The sequence below is a fragment of the Oncorhynchus mykiss genome, chromosome 13 (genome assembly GCF_013265735.2).
Source record: "Oncorhynchus mykiss isolate Arlee chromosome 13, USDA_OmykA_1.1, whole genome shotgun sequence".
Taxonomy (NCBI): domain Eukaryota; kingdom Metazoa; phylum Chordata; class Actinopteri; order Salmoniformes; family Salmonidae; genus Oncorhynchus; species Oncorhynchus mykiss.
In genome coordinates this window covers 44,120,558-44,133,644 of record NC_048577.1, presented here as the reverse complement: position 1 = coordinate 44,133,644, position 13,087 = coordinate 44,120,558, and the positions used below count along the sequence as shown (strand labels likewise).

Below are 13,087 nucleotides of genomic sequence, written 5' to 3'. Positions count from 1 at the left end.
TTATGGTATAGTTTATGGTATAGCTTAGTTTATGGTATAGTTTATAGTTTAGATATAGTTTATGGTATAGTTTATAGTTTAGATATAGTTTATGGTATAGCTTAGTTTATAGTTTAGGGTATAGCTTAGTTTATGGTATAGTCTATGGTATAGCTTAGTTTATGGTATAGTTTATGGTATAGCTTAGTTTATGGTATAGTTGATAGTTTAGATATAGTTTATGGTATAGCTTAGTTTATAGTTTAGGGTATAGCTTAGTTTATGGTATAGTTTATGGTATAGCTTAGTTTATGGTATAGTTTATAGTTTAGATATAGTTTATGGTATAGCTTAGTTTATAGTTTAGGGTTTAGCTTAGTTTATGGTATAGTCTATGGTATAGCTTAGTTTATGGTATAGTTTATGGTATAGCTTAGTTTATGGTATAGTTGATAGTTTAGATATAGTTTATGGTATAGCTTAGTTTATAGTTTAGGGTATAGCTTAGTTTATGGTATAGTTTATGGTATAGCTTAGTTTATGGTATAGTGTATGGTATAGCTTAGTTTATGGTATAGTTTATGGTATAGCTTAGTTTACGGTATAGTTTATGGAGTAGCTTGTGTATAGTTTATGGTATAGCTTAGTTTATGGTATAGCTTAGTTTATGGTATAGCTTATGTTATAGTTCATATATAGTTTATGGTATAGCTTAGTTTATGGTATAGCTTAGTTTATGGTATAGCTTAGTTTATGGTATAGCTTATGTTATAGTTCATATATAGTTTATGGTATAGCTTAGTTTATGGTATAGTGTATGGTATAGCTTAGTTTATGGTATAGTTTATGGTATAGCTTAGTTTACGGTATAGTTTATGGAGTAGCTTGTGTATAGTTTATGGTATAGCTTAGTTTATGGTATAGCTTAGTTTATGGTATAGCTTATGTTATAGTTCATATATAGTTTATGGTATAGCTTAGTTTATGGTATAGCTTATGTTATAGTTCATATATAGTTTATGGTATAGCTTAGTTTATGGTATAGCTTAGTTTATGGTATAGTTTGTGTATAGTTTATGGTATAGCTTCGTTTATGGTATAGTTTATGGTATAGTTTATATATAGTTTGTGGTATAGCTTAGTTTATGGTATATTTTATTGTATATCTTAGTTTATGGTATCTTTTATTGTATATCTTAGTTTATGGTATCTTTTATTGTATATCTTAGTTTATGGTATCTTTTATTGTATATCTTGGCTCATGGTATAGTTTGAATAGTTTGTATAGTTTATGGTACAGTTTATGGTATTGTTTATGGTATATTTTATTGTATAGCTTGGTTCATGGTATAGTTTATGTATCGTTTCTTGTGCAGTTTATGGTATAGTTTATAGTTTATGGTATAGTTTATGGTATAGTTTATGGTATAGTTTCTTGTATAGTTTATGGTACAGTTTATGGTATAGTTTCTTGTATAGTTTATGGTATAGTTTATGGTATAGTTTATGGTATAGTTTATAGTATAGTTTATGGTATAGTTTATGGTATAGTTTATGGTACAGTTTATGGTATAGTTTCTTGTATAGTTTATGGTATAGTTTATGGTATAGTTTATGGTATAGTTTATAGTATAGTTTATGGTATAGTTTATGGTATAGTTTATGGCAGAGCTTTGCTGCTATCAGCTCCATGTAGCATTAGCCTGGTTCTCCTGAGAAGGTTTCTTTACTGACCTGATTGGCCATGGATAGCCTACATATACCTGCATGTAAAGTAATACTGTATGTGTGTATAATGTACATATGTGTATAATATAAGCAGATTATGTTCCAGTATCTAGTTGTACTGTATGTGACAGCTGAAGACATACACCCGCTTGTGCAATGTGATTAGAGTGAACTCGTCAGTCACAGCTCCACAGCACGGATGACTGATCCCTTTACGCTCAGGCAGAAAGCAGAGACACCTCAGTGGTCCTGGCAGAGGGACATGCTTCACTCAGCACCCCAGAGACCAGTTACCAGCATCATCCAATTCTGTTTTACTCACTCATTCTCACTCTCTTCAGCTTCTGCTCCTCTCTTTTGCCTCTCTTCCTGCATCTCTGTGCTTTTCACACTAAAGACAGACTCTGTTCCTCATCTGCAGCTGTGGCTTAGCTGTTTGGCTGGCGACAGGGAATTTAGAGGGATTTAACAGAGGAGATTTTGGGAAAAGAGAGCATGAAATGAAAGAGTTCAAGAATGGAAGGGAAGGACAAAGGGAGAGAGAAATCCTAACCTACTTTCCCTGTTGGGGACTGGGAGGAAACATCTATAAAGGTTGACTGATATAGAAAAAGACATGAGGGAGGAAGGAGTGGGTAAGAGAAGAGTGATATAACACAAGACTAAAGGGTTATGGTTGGTAAAGACTATAGAAATCACAGCATTAGAACATAGTAAACCGAAAACAACCAGAATAATTAACCATAGAAACAGTAAATGTTTAGCTGTTTACACTGAAATAAGTGTGTTGAAAACAGTTATTTCCCTTCAAATCAGAGAGCTATATCAATGTCCATGAAGGTTATTCACACATTAGTTAATTGGCGTGTGTGTGCGTGCGTGCGTGCGTTTGTGCGTGCACACGCGTTTACAGATTTCATTCAACCGCGATAGTGCTTGTTCCCTCTTGTAACAGTTCATGTTGAACAAATGGTTTTAACAATCCCCAGCCTGGCCAGCTGTTCCAACCCTCCGTGGAGATGTGGTACAGCCTGGATCCTCTTCATATTCACATGATACTGTATACACTATACAATCCCAGCCACTACTGTATGTACTAGATGGGATCTAACTCCAAATCGCCAAGGCCCTTAACACTTCCTTTATGTACCATTCATAGTGTTGTAGGCTGTAGCTTATTCTCTCAGCACCAGAGGATAATCAACTCAATCCGCTGTGACATGTACCCTACATGGTAGACCTATCTAAAGCCCAGTGTATGTTGAGGTGATTCAGGTCAGATTCCACTGTAGGTGATGACCGATACAAACAAATAATTACAGTAGAGGTGATATACCATGTCCCATAATGCATCTGCTTATGGGATTGGAATCATCAGCCTTCCATTTCCCTACACACTCATCTTGACAGAGTCAGCTGTTGGACCAGAGCGGTGTGTGTCGGTTCGCTGAGCATCCGTAGCCGTGTGTGTGTGTGTGTGTGTGTGTGTGTGTGTGTGTGTGTGTGTGTGTGTGTGTGTGTGTGTGTGTGTGTGTGTGTGTGTGTGTGTGTGTGTGTGTGTGTGTGTGTGTGTGTGTGTGTGTGTGTGTGTGTGTGTGTGTGTGTGTGTGTGTGTGTGTGTGTGTGTGTGTATGAGGAACAATGGTTCTGCTCCAGTGCTGTGTTGTTGTCAGGAGGCTGCTGCTGTTCTTGTCACTCTCGGTTTTATTGTCTGTGTTTATCTGGGATCTAACAGGCCTCTTGGAATTAGCCTCAGATGATTACCTAGGGCTGTTATCTCCCTGCCTCTTCTCCTCCTTATCTTCTTTCTGCCTCTTCTCCCTGTCTGCATATCTCCTTCCCCCTCTTTCCCACGTGATTAGAACTGATTCCCAACTTGTTTTGGAGAAGACACATATTTTGATATGCACAGTAAAGATATTTACCCAGTTGCTTACACACAAACACAAACTGACTCCTCCAACTTGCTCTAACTCTGGCAGGAATGTTTACACACACAGGCACATGCACACATTAAAACGCACACACACACACACACACATACACACACACACACCCCAACAGTGTCAGGGCCCAGTTCATCCCACTGGTCAGAGCTTTTCTCTGATTCAGCGGCAGACGAGGGTGAAGTGCAGGACATGTTCTCTTCTCTTCTTCCTGTCCACTCTGTGTCTCCACACAACGGATATTAGACTGATGTCACAGCCCAGACACGTGATTGGTCAGATACTATTCTTAGTCTGTTGAGGGGCTACTGCCTGTCTGCCAAGGTTGGTGTTAAACATTTAGTTTAATTCCAGTCAATTCAGGAAGTATACTGAAATTCACATTTCAATTCCAACTCAATGCTTTTCAATGAGGGAAGTTTGGAATTGGAATTAGAATTTGGTTGACTTCCTGAATTGACTGGGATTGAAATGTAATTGAAACCAACTCTCCTGTGTGTTTTCCACTCTCTCTCTCCTTTCCTCCTCAGAGGTGTGGTGGAGTGGGTCTAATAACACTGGGAACAAACACTTACTGTAGAGTACCCTTCTGCTTCACATCAGTCAACTGGTGCTGTGTGGAAACAGAAATGTTACGTGATTGTGTTTTAATGTCAAGGAAGTTAAGTACAGCAGCCAATGTCCTGTCTACAACACAAACACTCCAGCAATGTTACCGTGACTCCTTAAGAGAGCAGTAAGAATAGAGACACGCAGCAGCATGATGGAGGGGGATAATTTAAAAGACGTCGGTTGAAATAATGTGCAACATGATTCACCATGCAGACAGGGTCCAGGCACATCCGTGAATAATTCATTGCTACAGTTTGCTCTCTCTCTTCTATCTCCCTCTCTTTCTGTGTCCCTCTCCCTTCACTCGCTCCCTCTCCATCTCGACACGCTCTTCTATCTCCCTCTCTTTACTGATTGTATCTCCAAAGTGTTTTCATCTGCTCCAATTCTGGAGGATGTAGCTATTAACAGTGGTGAAAGAGGGATGGTTGTACAGTATTGACTATGTGATATGCTTCTGAACAGGATCACCACCCTACTGCTGAACGGCTTTTAGCAGACTGAGAATCAGTGTTTCAGAGTACTGATCCATGCTGTTAGCATGTGTTAGGGAAGTGAGTTATTGGGCTTCATCCCATCCCACTCCTGCATGGATATGTTTGTCAGACAGCGGTCAGTCACTCAGCAACCTCTAGTTTATGTTGATCATCTCCTTCCAATTTAATGTCATAGTTCATATTAGAGTTAGTTTAATGTTGCTATGGAACCATTAGTCGCTATGATCTATGTTTCCCTAATGGAGGGGGAGTGCTATTGGGCACGCACATAGCAACACAGAGTCTCTGCTTCAGAGGCTGTTAGCTCATTCAAACTCTCCGGTCTTAATTTTTCTTAGACCTGAGACTTTTCTTTCTCTCTCATTTCTATAAATAAGGGAAGGTAACATGTTATTCTCTGCTATTCCGCTGTATTGTGGATCCCGAGTGCATTTTACATTTATATTTCATGAAAACATAACTTGGATTCAGTTATGCTTTAGTGTTAGGGTGGCTATTAGCTTAAGTCCTTGCTGTTGGAGTAATAAACACATGGTTTTCTACAGAAGAACAAGCAAATGTTTTGTTGAGGCGAGTCGCTTCGGAAATGGGAAATAGTTGATGTTGTCTGAGTACCATGCATAAAAGAGTGAGTTTCACAGTTCAGGGCCCTCAATAAAGCAACATGCACTCAGTGGGTGTGAAATGTAGCTACAGTTATCTGGTTTCTGCAGCTGTCACGAGCCTGGCACGTTCCTCACTCCAATGGTGGGTGTTTTTTGTAACACAAATGAATGGCTGGACTCCTGCGAATGTGATGTTGATGATGAGGGTTTCAAATGAAACTGTGTGGGTGTGAACATGGGGATCACTAGCCACGCGCTGACATTAAGCCACGTGTTGTGTGAGAGAGTTGAGGTCTGTGTGGGCAAGTGGCTTTCTGAGAATGTGTGCATAGCCTAAATTAAATCAAATACCTTGTCGTTTTCAAGACGTGCTCTCTCGCTCAGTTCGGGGCCCTCAATAAAGCTAACTGGATCTCTCACGGTCTCTCTCTCTCTCTCTGTTTCTCTCTCTCTCCGTTTCTCTCTCTCTGTTTCTCTCTTGCTGTCTCTCTCTCTCTGTCTCTCTCTCTCTCTCGCTCTGTGTCTCTCTCTCTCTGTGTGTCTCTCTCTCTCTCTGTGTGTGTCTCTCTCTCTCTCTGTGTGTCTCTCTCTGTGTGTGTCTCTCTCTCTCTGTTTCTCTGTGTCTGTTTCTCTCTCTCTGTTTCTCTCTCTCTGTCTCTGTTTCTCTCTCTCTGTCTCTGTGTCTCTCTCTGTGTCTGTCTCTCTCTCTGCCTCCCTCTCGCTCTCTGTCTCTCTCTCTTTCTCTCTCTCTGTCTCTTCTTCGTCTCTCTCTCTCTCTGTCTCTCTCTGTGTGTGTCTCTCTCTCTGTCTCTCTCTCTCTCTCTGTGTCTGTCTCTCTCTCTCTACAGATCCTGGTAGGGGAGCTGATGGCGTTCTTTCTGAAGGCTGAGGGGACGCAAGAGAAGACCATAGTGACAGCAGACTGCTGCTACTTCAACCCCCTGCTGCGACGCATCGTCCGTTTCCTAGGTAACCACTACAGCCTCTAGAGTTTAGGCCAACACCACCCAGCCCTGCCTGAACTAGTCTTGAATGATTAGTGTGTCCAACAACATGATATAAACACACCTGGAATTGGAAATATCTACAAAAGGGTACCTACATTTGATGTATTTTTAAAGGAAAATGTAGATGTTGATTGTATGTGTCACTGTGCACAGGATATAACTGGTATAAAACAATACAGTGAGAGCTCTTTCCCAACAATGCAGTAATAATAATAATAGTATAAATAATAATAATAGTACAGATAATAATAATATAGATTATAATAATAATAGTACAGATAATAATATGAATAATTAAAATATTAATAATAATATAGATGATAATAGTATAAATAATATAGATAATAATGATAACAATAATAATAATATAGGTATATATAGATATAAATAAGAATGTAGATGATGATGATAATAATAATAATAATAATAATAATAATAATCATATAGATAATAATAATAAATATAAATAATAATCATAATATTATAGATATAAATAATAATAATAATAGATAATAATATTAATAATTACAATATTAATAATAATATAGATGATAATAATATAGATAATAATGATCATAATAATAATATAGATAATATTAATAGATATAAATAATAATCATAATACTATAGATATAAATAATAATAATATAGATAATAATAATAATATGTGTAATATTTATTATAATAATAATATAGTTATAAATAATAATAATATAGCTATAAATAATAATATAGATAATAATATAGAAAATAATAATATAGAAAATAATAATAATATAAACAATTGATAATAATAACTAACAATATAAATAATATTATAGATATAATATAGATAATATAGAAAATAATAATATAAATAATATTGAAGATAAATATTAATCATAATATAGATGATAATAATAGTAATGTAAATAATATAGATGATGATGATAATAATTATATAAATAATAATATAGAAAATAATAATATAGATCTTAATAATATAGAAAATAATATAGATATAAATAATAATATAGATAATAATAATAATAATAATTGATAATATTTTATCATAATATAGATCATATAGATAATAATAATAATAATAATAATAATATAAATAATAATATAATGACAGGCCTTAAGGTTATTATAGCTGCTGGTTGTGGGAAGGTAGATGGTTGTCCAAAACATCTGCTGAAAAACAGCAAGTGAGAGAACATGGGTAAGTTGACATAGAAATACATCCCAAGATTGACACCCATTGGTTGAAAGAGAGGAAAGGGATAGGTTTAACAGTAAGTCTGCAGAATGTGCATTATTGTGCCGCGCTTATAGGCTAAAGGTAAATAGGTGAATGACATTCTGCACATGACTAATAAGATAGAGGATAAGAACTAGACGCTATGATGATGAAAGTTTCTATTCATTCCCACTATGCCTGTATAATAGGAAACAGAGTGAATTATGCTTTGCGGCTTGATGAAGTTAAACAAGCATTCAGACCAGCCTTCCTGGTTGAACTTGCTACATTTGAAGAAACACGAGAATGCAAGTAACACAACAATGAAACAGGAAGAGACATGTCTCAGCAGTTTGTGATGATGATGATGGCTAAAACTGGTGTGAAGAATTTCAGACAGATTTGCACGTTCATCACTTCAGGTGATCATGAAGGCTTTTGCAATTTCACACCTCAGCTGATAACAGGGGATCCGAGGGAGGCTGGGGATAACTAAACTCCTCCTATTTTAGTTGGCTGTCATTGCTCTCTCTCGTTCTCTCTCTTTCTCTCTCTCCCTCAGGGGTGTTCTCCTTCGGCCTGTTCACCACCACCATCTTTGCCAACGCGGGTCAGGTGGTGACAGGAAACCAGACGCCTCACTTCCTGTCTGCCTGCCGGCCTAACTACACGGCCCTGGGGTGCACATCCAACATGCAGTACATCACCCAGCCCCGTGCCTGCACTGGAAACCCCCTGGTAGTGGCATCCGCACGCAAATCCTTCCCCTCCAAGGACGCAGCCCTCAGTGTCTACTCTGCAGTCTACACTGTGGTAGGTTCTGGTCTGGGGAGTAGGAGTTTGGACAGTTTGATACACATGTTTTGGTATACCACCCTATAGTATAGAGTTGATACCCAGCCTACAGTATTACAATTCTTGACAGTCCTCCTGGTCTCCTCCCCCTACCTCTGTCTGTCTCAGATGTATGTGACGCTGGTATTCCGGACCAAAGGCACTCGGCTGACCAAGCCTACGGTCAGCCTGACCCTGCTATGCCTGGCCATGCTGGTGGGAGTGGTCAAGGTGGCAGAGTACCGCAACCACTGGGCCGACGTCCTGGCCGGCTTCTTCACTGGAGGAGCCATCGCTGTGTTTCTGGTGAGGGGGAGGGGAGGGGAGGGGAGGGGAGGATGGAGGGAGCTGAGGGAGAAGATGGTGGTTAGGGAAGTCATTATTCAGGGAGATGAGGGTGATAGAATGTAACAGTGATGTATATTGCTGACATTTTCCGTTGATATTTAAGTTCATAAGCACAGGGGCTGTTAATCCTGGTACTTCTCGCCATGGGATGAGAAATGTCACTCTCATTTCACTTACAGTGAGCCCCAAAAGTATAATATTGAGGAGTGAGAAATTTAGAGGCTGGAATTTCATACCCCCCCCCCCTGCTAACCTTCCCTGTTATTGTAGTGGTAAGAGGTTATTCGTGATTCATTTTATCTTTAATCATGTTAGCATCCACATTAATGTAGATGTGTTTAGAAGATATTCTATTCTTATTTACAATTACTCAGTTACACCAGCTCTGTCAGGAGGAAATGGGCCAAAATTCACCCAAAATGACACAATACATTATTTACCATTCGTAAATTATACTAATTTGGACTAATTGACATAATTTGAGTCATTTGGAGGTGTACCTGTGGATGTATTTCAAGGCCTACCTTCAAACTCAGTACCTATTTGCTTGACATCATGGGGAAATCAAAAGAAATCAGCCAAGACCTCAGAAAAAAAACATTGTAGACCTCCACAAGTCTGGTTCATCCTTGGGAGCAATTTCCAAACGGCTGAAGGTACCACGTATTTACAATAGTATGCAAGTATAAACACCATGGGACCACGCAGCCATCATACCGCTCAGGAAGGAGACGCGTTCTGTCTCCTAGAGATGAACGTACTTTGGTGTGAAAAGTGCAAATCAATCCCAGAACAACAGCAAACAACCTTTTGAAGATGCTGGAGGAACCCGGTACAAAAGTATCTATATCCACAGTAAAATGAGTCCTATATCGACATAACCTGAAAGGCCACTCAGCAAGGAAGAAGCCACTGCTCCAAAACCGCCATAAAAAAGCCAGACTACGGTTTGCGACTGCACACGGGGACCAAGATCATTTTTTTGGAGAAATGTCCTCTGGTCTGATTAAACAAAAATAAAAATTTGGCCTTAATGACCGTCATTATGTTAGAAGGAAAAAGAAGACGGCTTGCAAGCCGAAAAACACCATCCCAACCGTGAAGCATGGGGGTGGCAGCATCATGTTGTGGGGGTGCTTTGCTGCAGTAGGGACTGGTGCACATCACAAAATAGATGGCATCATGAGGATGGAAAATGATGTGGATACATTGAAGCAACATCTCAAGTCATCAGTTCAAGCTTGGTCGCAAATGGGTCTTTCAAATTGACAATTACCACAAGCATACTTCCAAAGTTGTGGCAAAATGGCTTAAGGACAACAAAGTCAAGAAATTGGAGTGGCCATCACAAAGCCCTGACCTCAATCCTATAGAACATTTGTGGGAAGAACAGAAAAAGCGTGTGCGATCAAGGAGGCCTACAAACCTGACTCAGTTACACCAGCTCTGTCAGGAGGAATGGGCCAAAATTCACCCAACTTATTGTGGGAAGCTTGTGGAAGGCTACACGAAAAGTTTGACCCAAATTAAACAATTTAAAAGGCAATTCTACCAAAAATCTAATTGAGTGTATGTAAACTTCTGACCCACTGGGAATGTGATGAAAGAAATAAAATCTGAAATAAATCGTTCTCTACTATTATTCTGACATTTCACATTCTTAAAATAAATTGGTGATCCTAACTGAGCTAATATGGAATATTTACTAGGATTAAATGTCAGGAATTGTGAAAAGCTGCGTTTAAATGTATTTGGCTAAGGTGTATGTAAACTTCTGACTTCAACTGTATCCATGTTATTGTTTTTATTGTCTTACTATTTAGTTTTTTTGCGCAAATATTTGTCTTACTTTTTAACTCTGCAATGTTGGGAATGGGCTCTTAAGTAAGCATTTCACTGTAAAGTCTACACCTGTTGTATTCGGCACATCTGACCAATACAATTTGATTTGATAAGTGAATTTGCCCCAATACTTTTGGTCCCCTAAAATGGTGGGACTATATACAATATGTTCTGTAATTTCTAAATGGTTCATCGTTCATTGTTGAAAATACCCCCAAATTAAAGCTGACAGTCTACACTCATAGCCATTGTATCATTTCAAATCCAAAGTTCTGCGGTACAGAGTCAAAAAACAACACAATTATCACTGTCCCAATCATTTTGGCATTACCTTTTATTTTCTTATTAACTCAGTTTTTCCCCCTCACTCTCACTCACTCACTCACTCACTCACTCACTCACTCACTCTCACTCACTCACTCACTCACTCACTCACTCTTCTCTCTCCAGGTGACGTGTGTGATCAACAACTTCCAGCAGACGAGGCCCCCTCCCCTTCCCCCGCGACCCCAGCGCCCTGAGTCGGTGCTAGGCATGCCCATGGTGGCTCTGCCCTGTGTGGAGAGTCCACTCGAAAAGTTAAGTGGAACTCAGGTAAGGGGTGGGGGTGGGTGAGCGGCAGGGCTGCACACACAGTGGGGGGGGGCAGACATGCACCCCTTCTCTCCCCTTCTGTCGTCCCCCCAATCCCAAAAGTAGATGTCCCCTCACAGTGCATGCCCCAGCACCACCCCTTAACCCTCAACCCCAACCAAAGCACAAGAACACCAAACCTTGTCTTTAGAGGGAGCCATTTGCAGTAGTCTCTTCCTCAGCATTCATTCACCATCCCTCAGTGGTTTAAGCTTTGAAGGCCTCTTAGAACTTTGAAGTGAATGAGAGGTGCACTGTGAGCTCTTTAGATAAGGGAGAGCAGAAGGCACTAGAGAAGGACAACCTGTTGGAAGTGTGATTCAAGGGAGCAGCTTTGAGATTGCTTGTGTCTCCTCTTGTCTGTCACCTACACTAACCCTCACCTGACCTCCTCTCCCCTGTCTCCCACCTTGCTCTTTTCCCTTATCCCTCACTTGATCTCTATCCTTCTATCTATGTCACCAGCATCCTGCACTCTCCTCCTCCTGCCCTCCCTACAATCCCTACGTTCACCACCCATTTTGACCAACTTTGGATCTTTTTCTCTTGCTCCTCACTCGTTTTTCTTTTTTTCATCACTCTTTCCACCCCATCTTTCTCTGTCTCTTTCATTCCCTCTCTCTCTCCTTCTTCCTCCCTCTCTTCTCTTCTGTCCCTCCCTCTCTCTTTTTCACTCCTCTCTCTCCCCTGCAGACTCCGAGGGGGTCTCCTTTCACAGAGATCACATGACCATCAGCCGTATCGGTTCCCCGCCACCCCAGATGTCCTCATTCCGTCTCGCTCCATTTCCAGCGAAGTCTAGACCAGCCACACGAACATGAACACTCACACGAACACCACTGCGCCGCCCATCCGGCAGGCCGCTACTCCACCCTCTACAGATCCTACTCCACGCAGGTCTAGACTTTCAAAACACACGCACACAAACACAACACACACAGCATACTCAGACCTCTACGAACCTCCCCCTAACCTTGTCCAAGCCCAAACCCCTGGGGGAACCGAAAGGTGAGCTCATAAAGTGAGACTCACAAAGACTTAACAGCTGTCCAGCTGAACATTCAGTACAGTGTCAGGTACAGGTATGCCTCTTTCATTTAGTTGTTTTCAGAGGCTTCTTTTTTGTTTTGCAGACTTTTTTTTGGGAATGTGCTTCATTGTGTGAAGTACACATTTCACTGACATCACAAGGTGATGTTTCATCATCTTCGTGCTTGGAAACTGTCAGAATCCATTTGAGAACTGTGTTGTTTTGTGTTTTCAACTGTCTGTCGGAGGTGTCCTCACAGGCAATGCAGCCAGTCATCCTGAAACACTTCAGTCATTTGTGTCTCTGTGCAATTGTAAGATGAATCCAAACAACCGCTCAATGAACGCTCTCCGCTGGCTTTAGGGCTCCTTTTCAGTATCCTAGAATGAGCCAATCATCAAATATCTGCAAGAGTCAACAAACTCAAAATGTTTACGGACCAATCACCTTCTGTAGCAACTGTGGTACTTAATTACTGTACCATCCAAATACAGCATAGAGACAACACACACAGATCAGACCTCTCTTCAGCTCTGCACGACATTACCCAGATCAAAGGATTCTGTTCATATCACTGAGGAGAAGACGATACAAGAACAAACAGGATGAAACTGCAGACAGTTTATTTTTCTCCGCTTTCGATTGTTTGCAGCTGCCGCAAGTCAGCGTGAAATAGATACAGATTTGGTAAGACCGGATGAGACACATTTTGAAATACATCACAAGTGACAGGACATGAGCTTTGTACAGTACAAAACATTTTATTTTACACTCAAATGTATCTGGACAGGGAACCTTGGTTAC

At 40.0% G+C, this 13,087-nt stretch overlaps 1 protein-coding gene across 3 annotated transcripts in view; it reads left to right on the top strand.

Moving 5' to 3' along the window:
• Positions 1-12,290, top strand: part of LOC110486489 (phospholipid phosphatase-related protein type 5) — a 47,796-nt gene extending 35,506 nt beyond the window's left edge. The window contains exons 4-8 of one of the 3 annotated variants that reach the window (XM_036941203.1): positions 6,216-6,336; positions 8,159-8,409; positions 8,560-8,736; positions 11,071-11,214; positions 11,947-12,290. In XM_036941203.1, the coding sequence (XP_036797098.1) occupies positions 6,216-6,336; positions 8,159-8,409; positions 8,560-8,736; positions 11,071-11,214; positions 11,947-11,982 (729 nt within the window). In that variant the 3' untranslated portion in view covers positions 11,983-12,290. Of the gene's footprint in view, positions 1-6,215; positions 6,337-8,158; positions 8,410-8,559; positions 8,737-11,070; positions 11,215-11,718 lie in introns of all 3 variants that reach the window. The other 2 variants (XM_036941202.1, XM_036941201.1) reach the window with 2 other exon arrangements.
• The last annotated feature ends 797 nt before the right edge of the window (positions 12,291-13,087 follow it).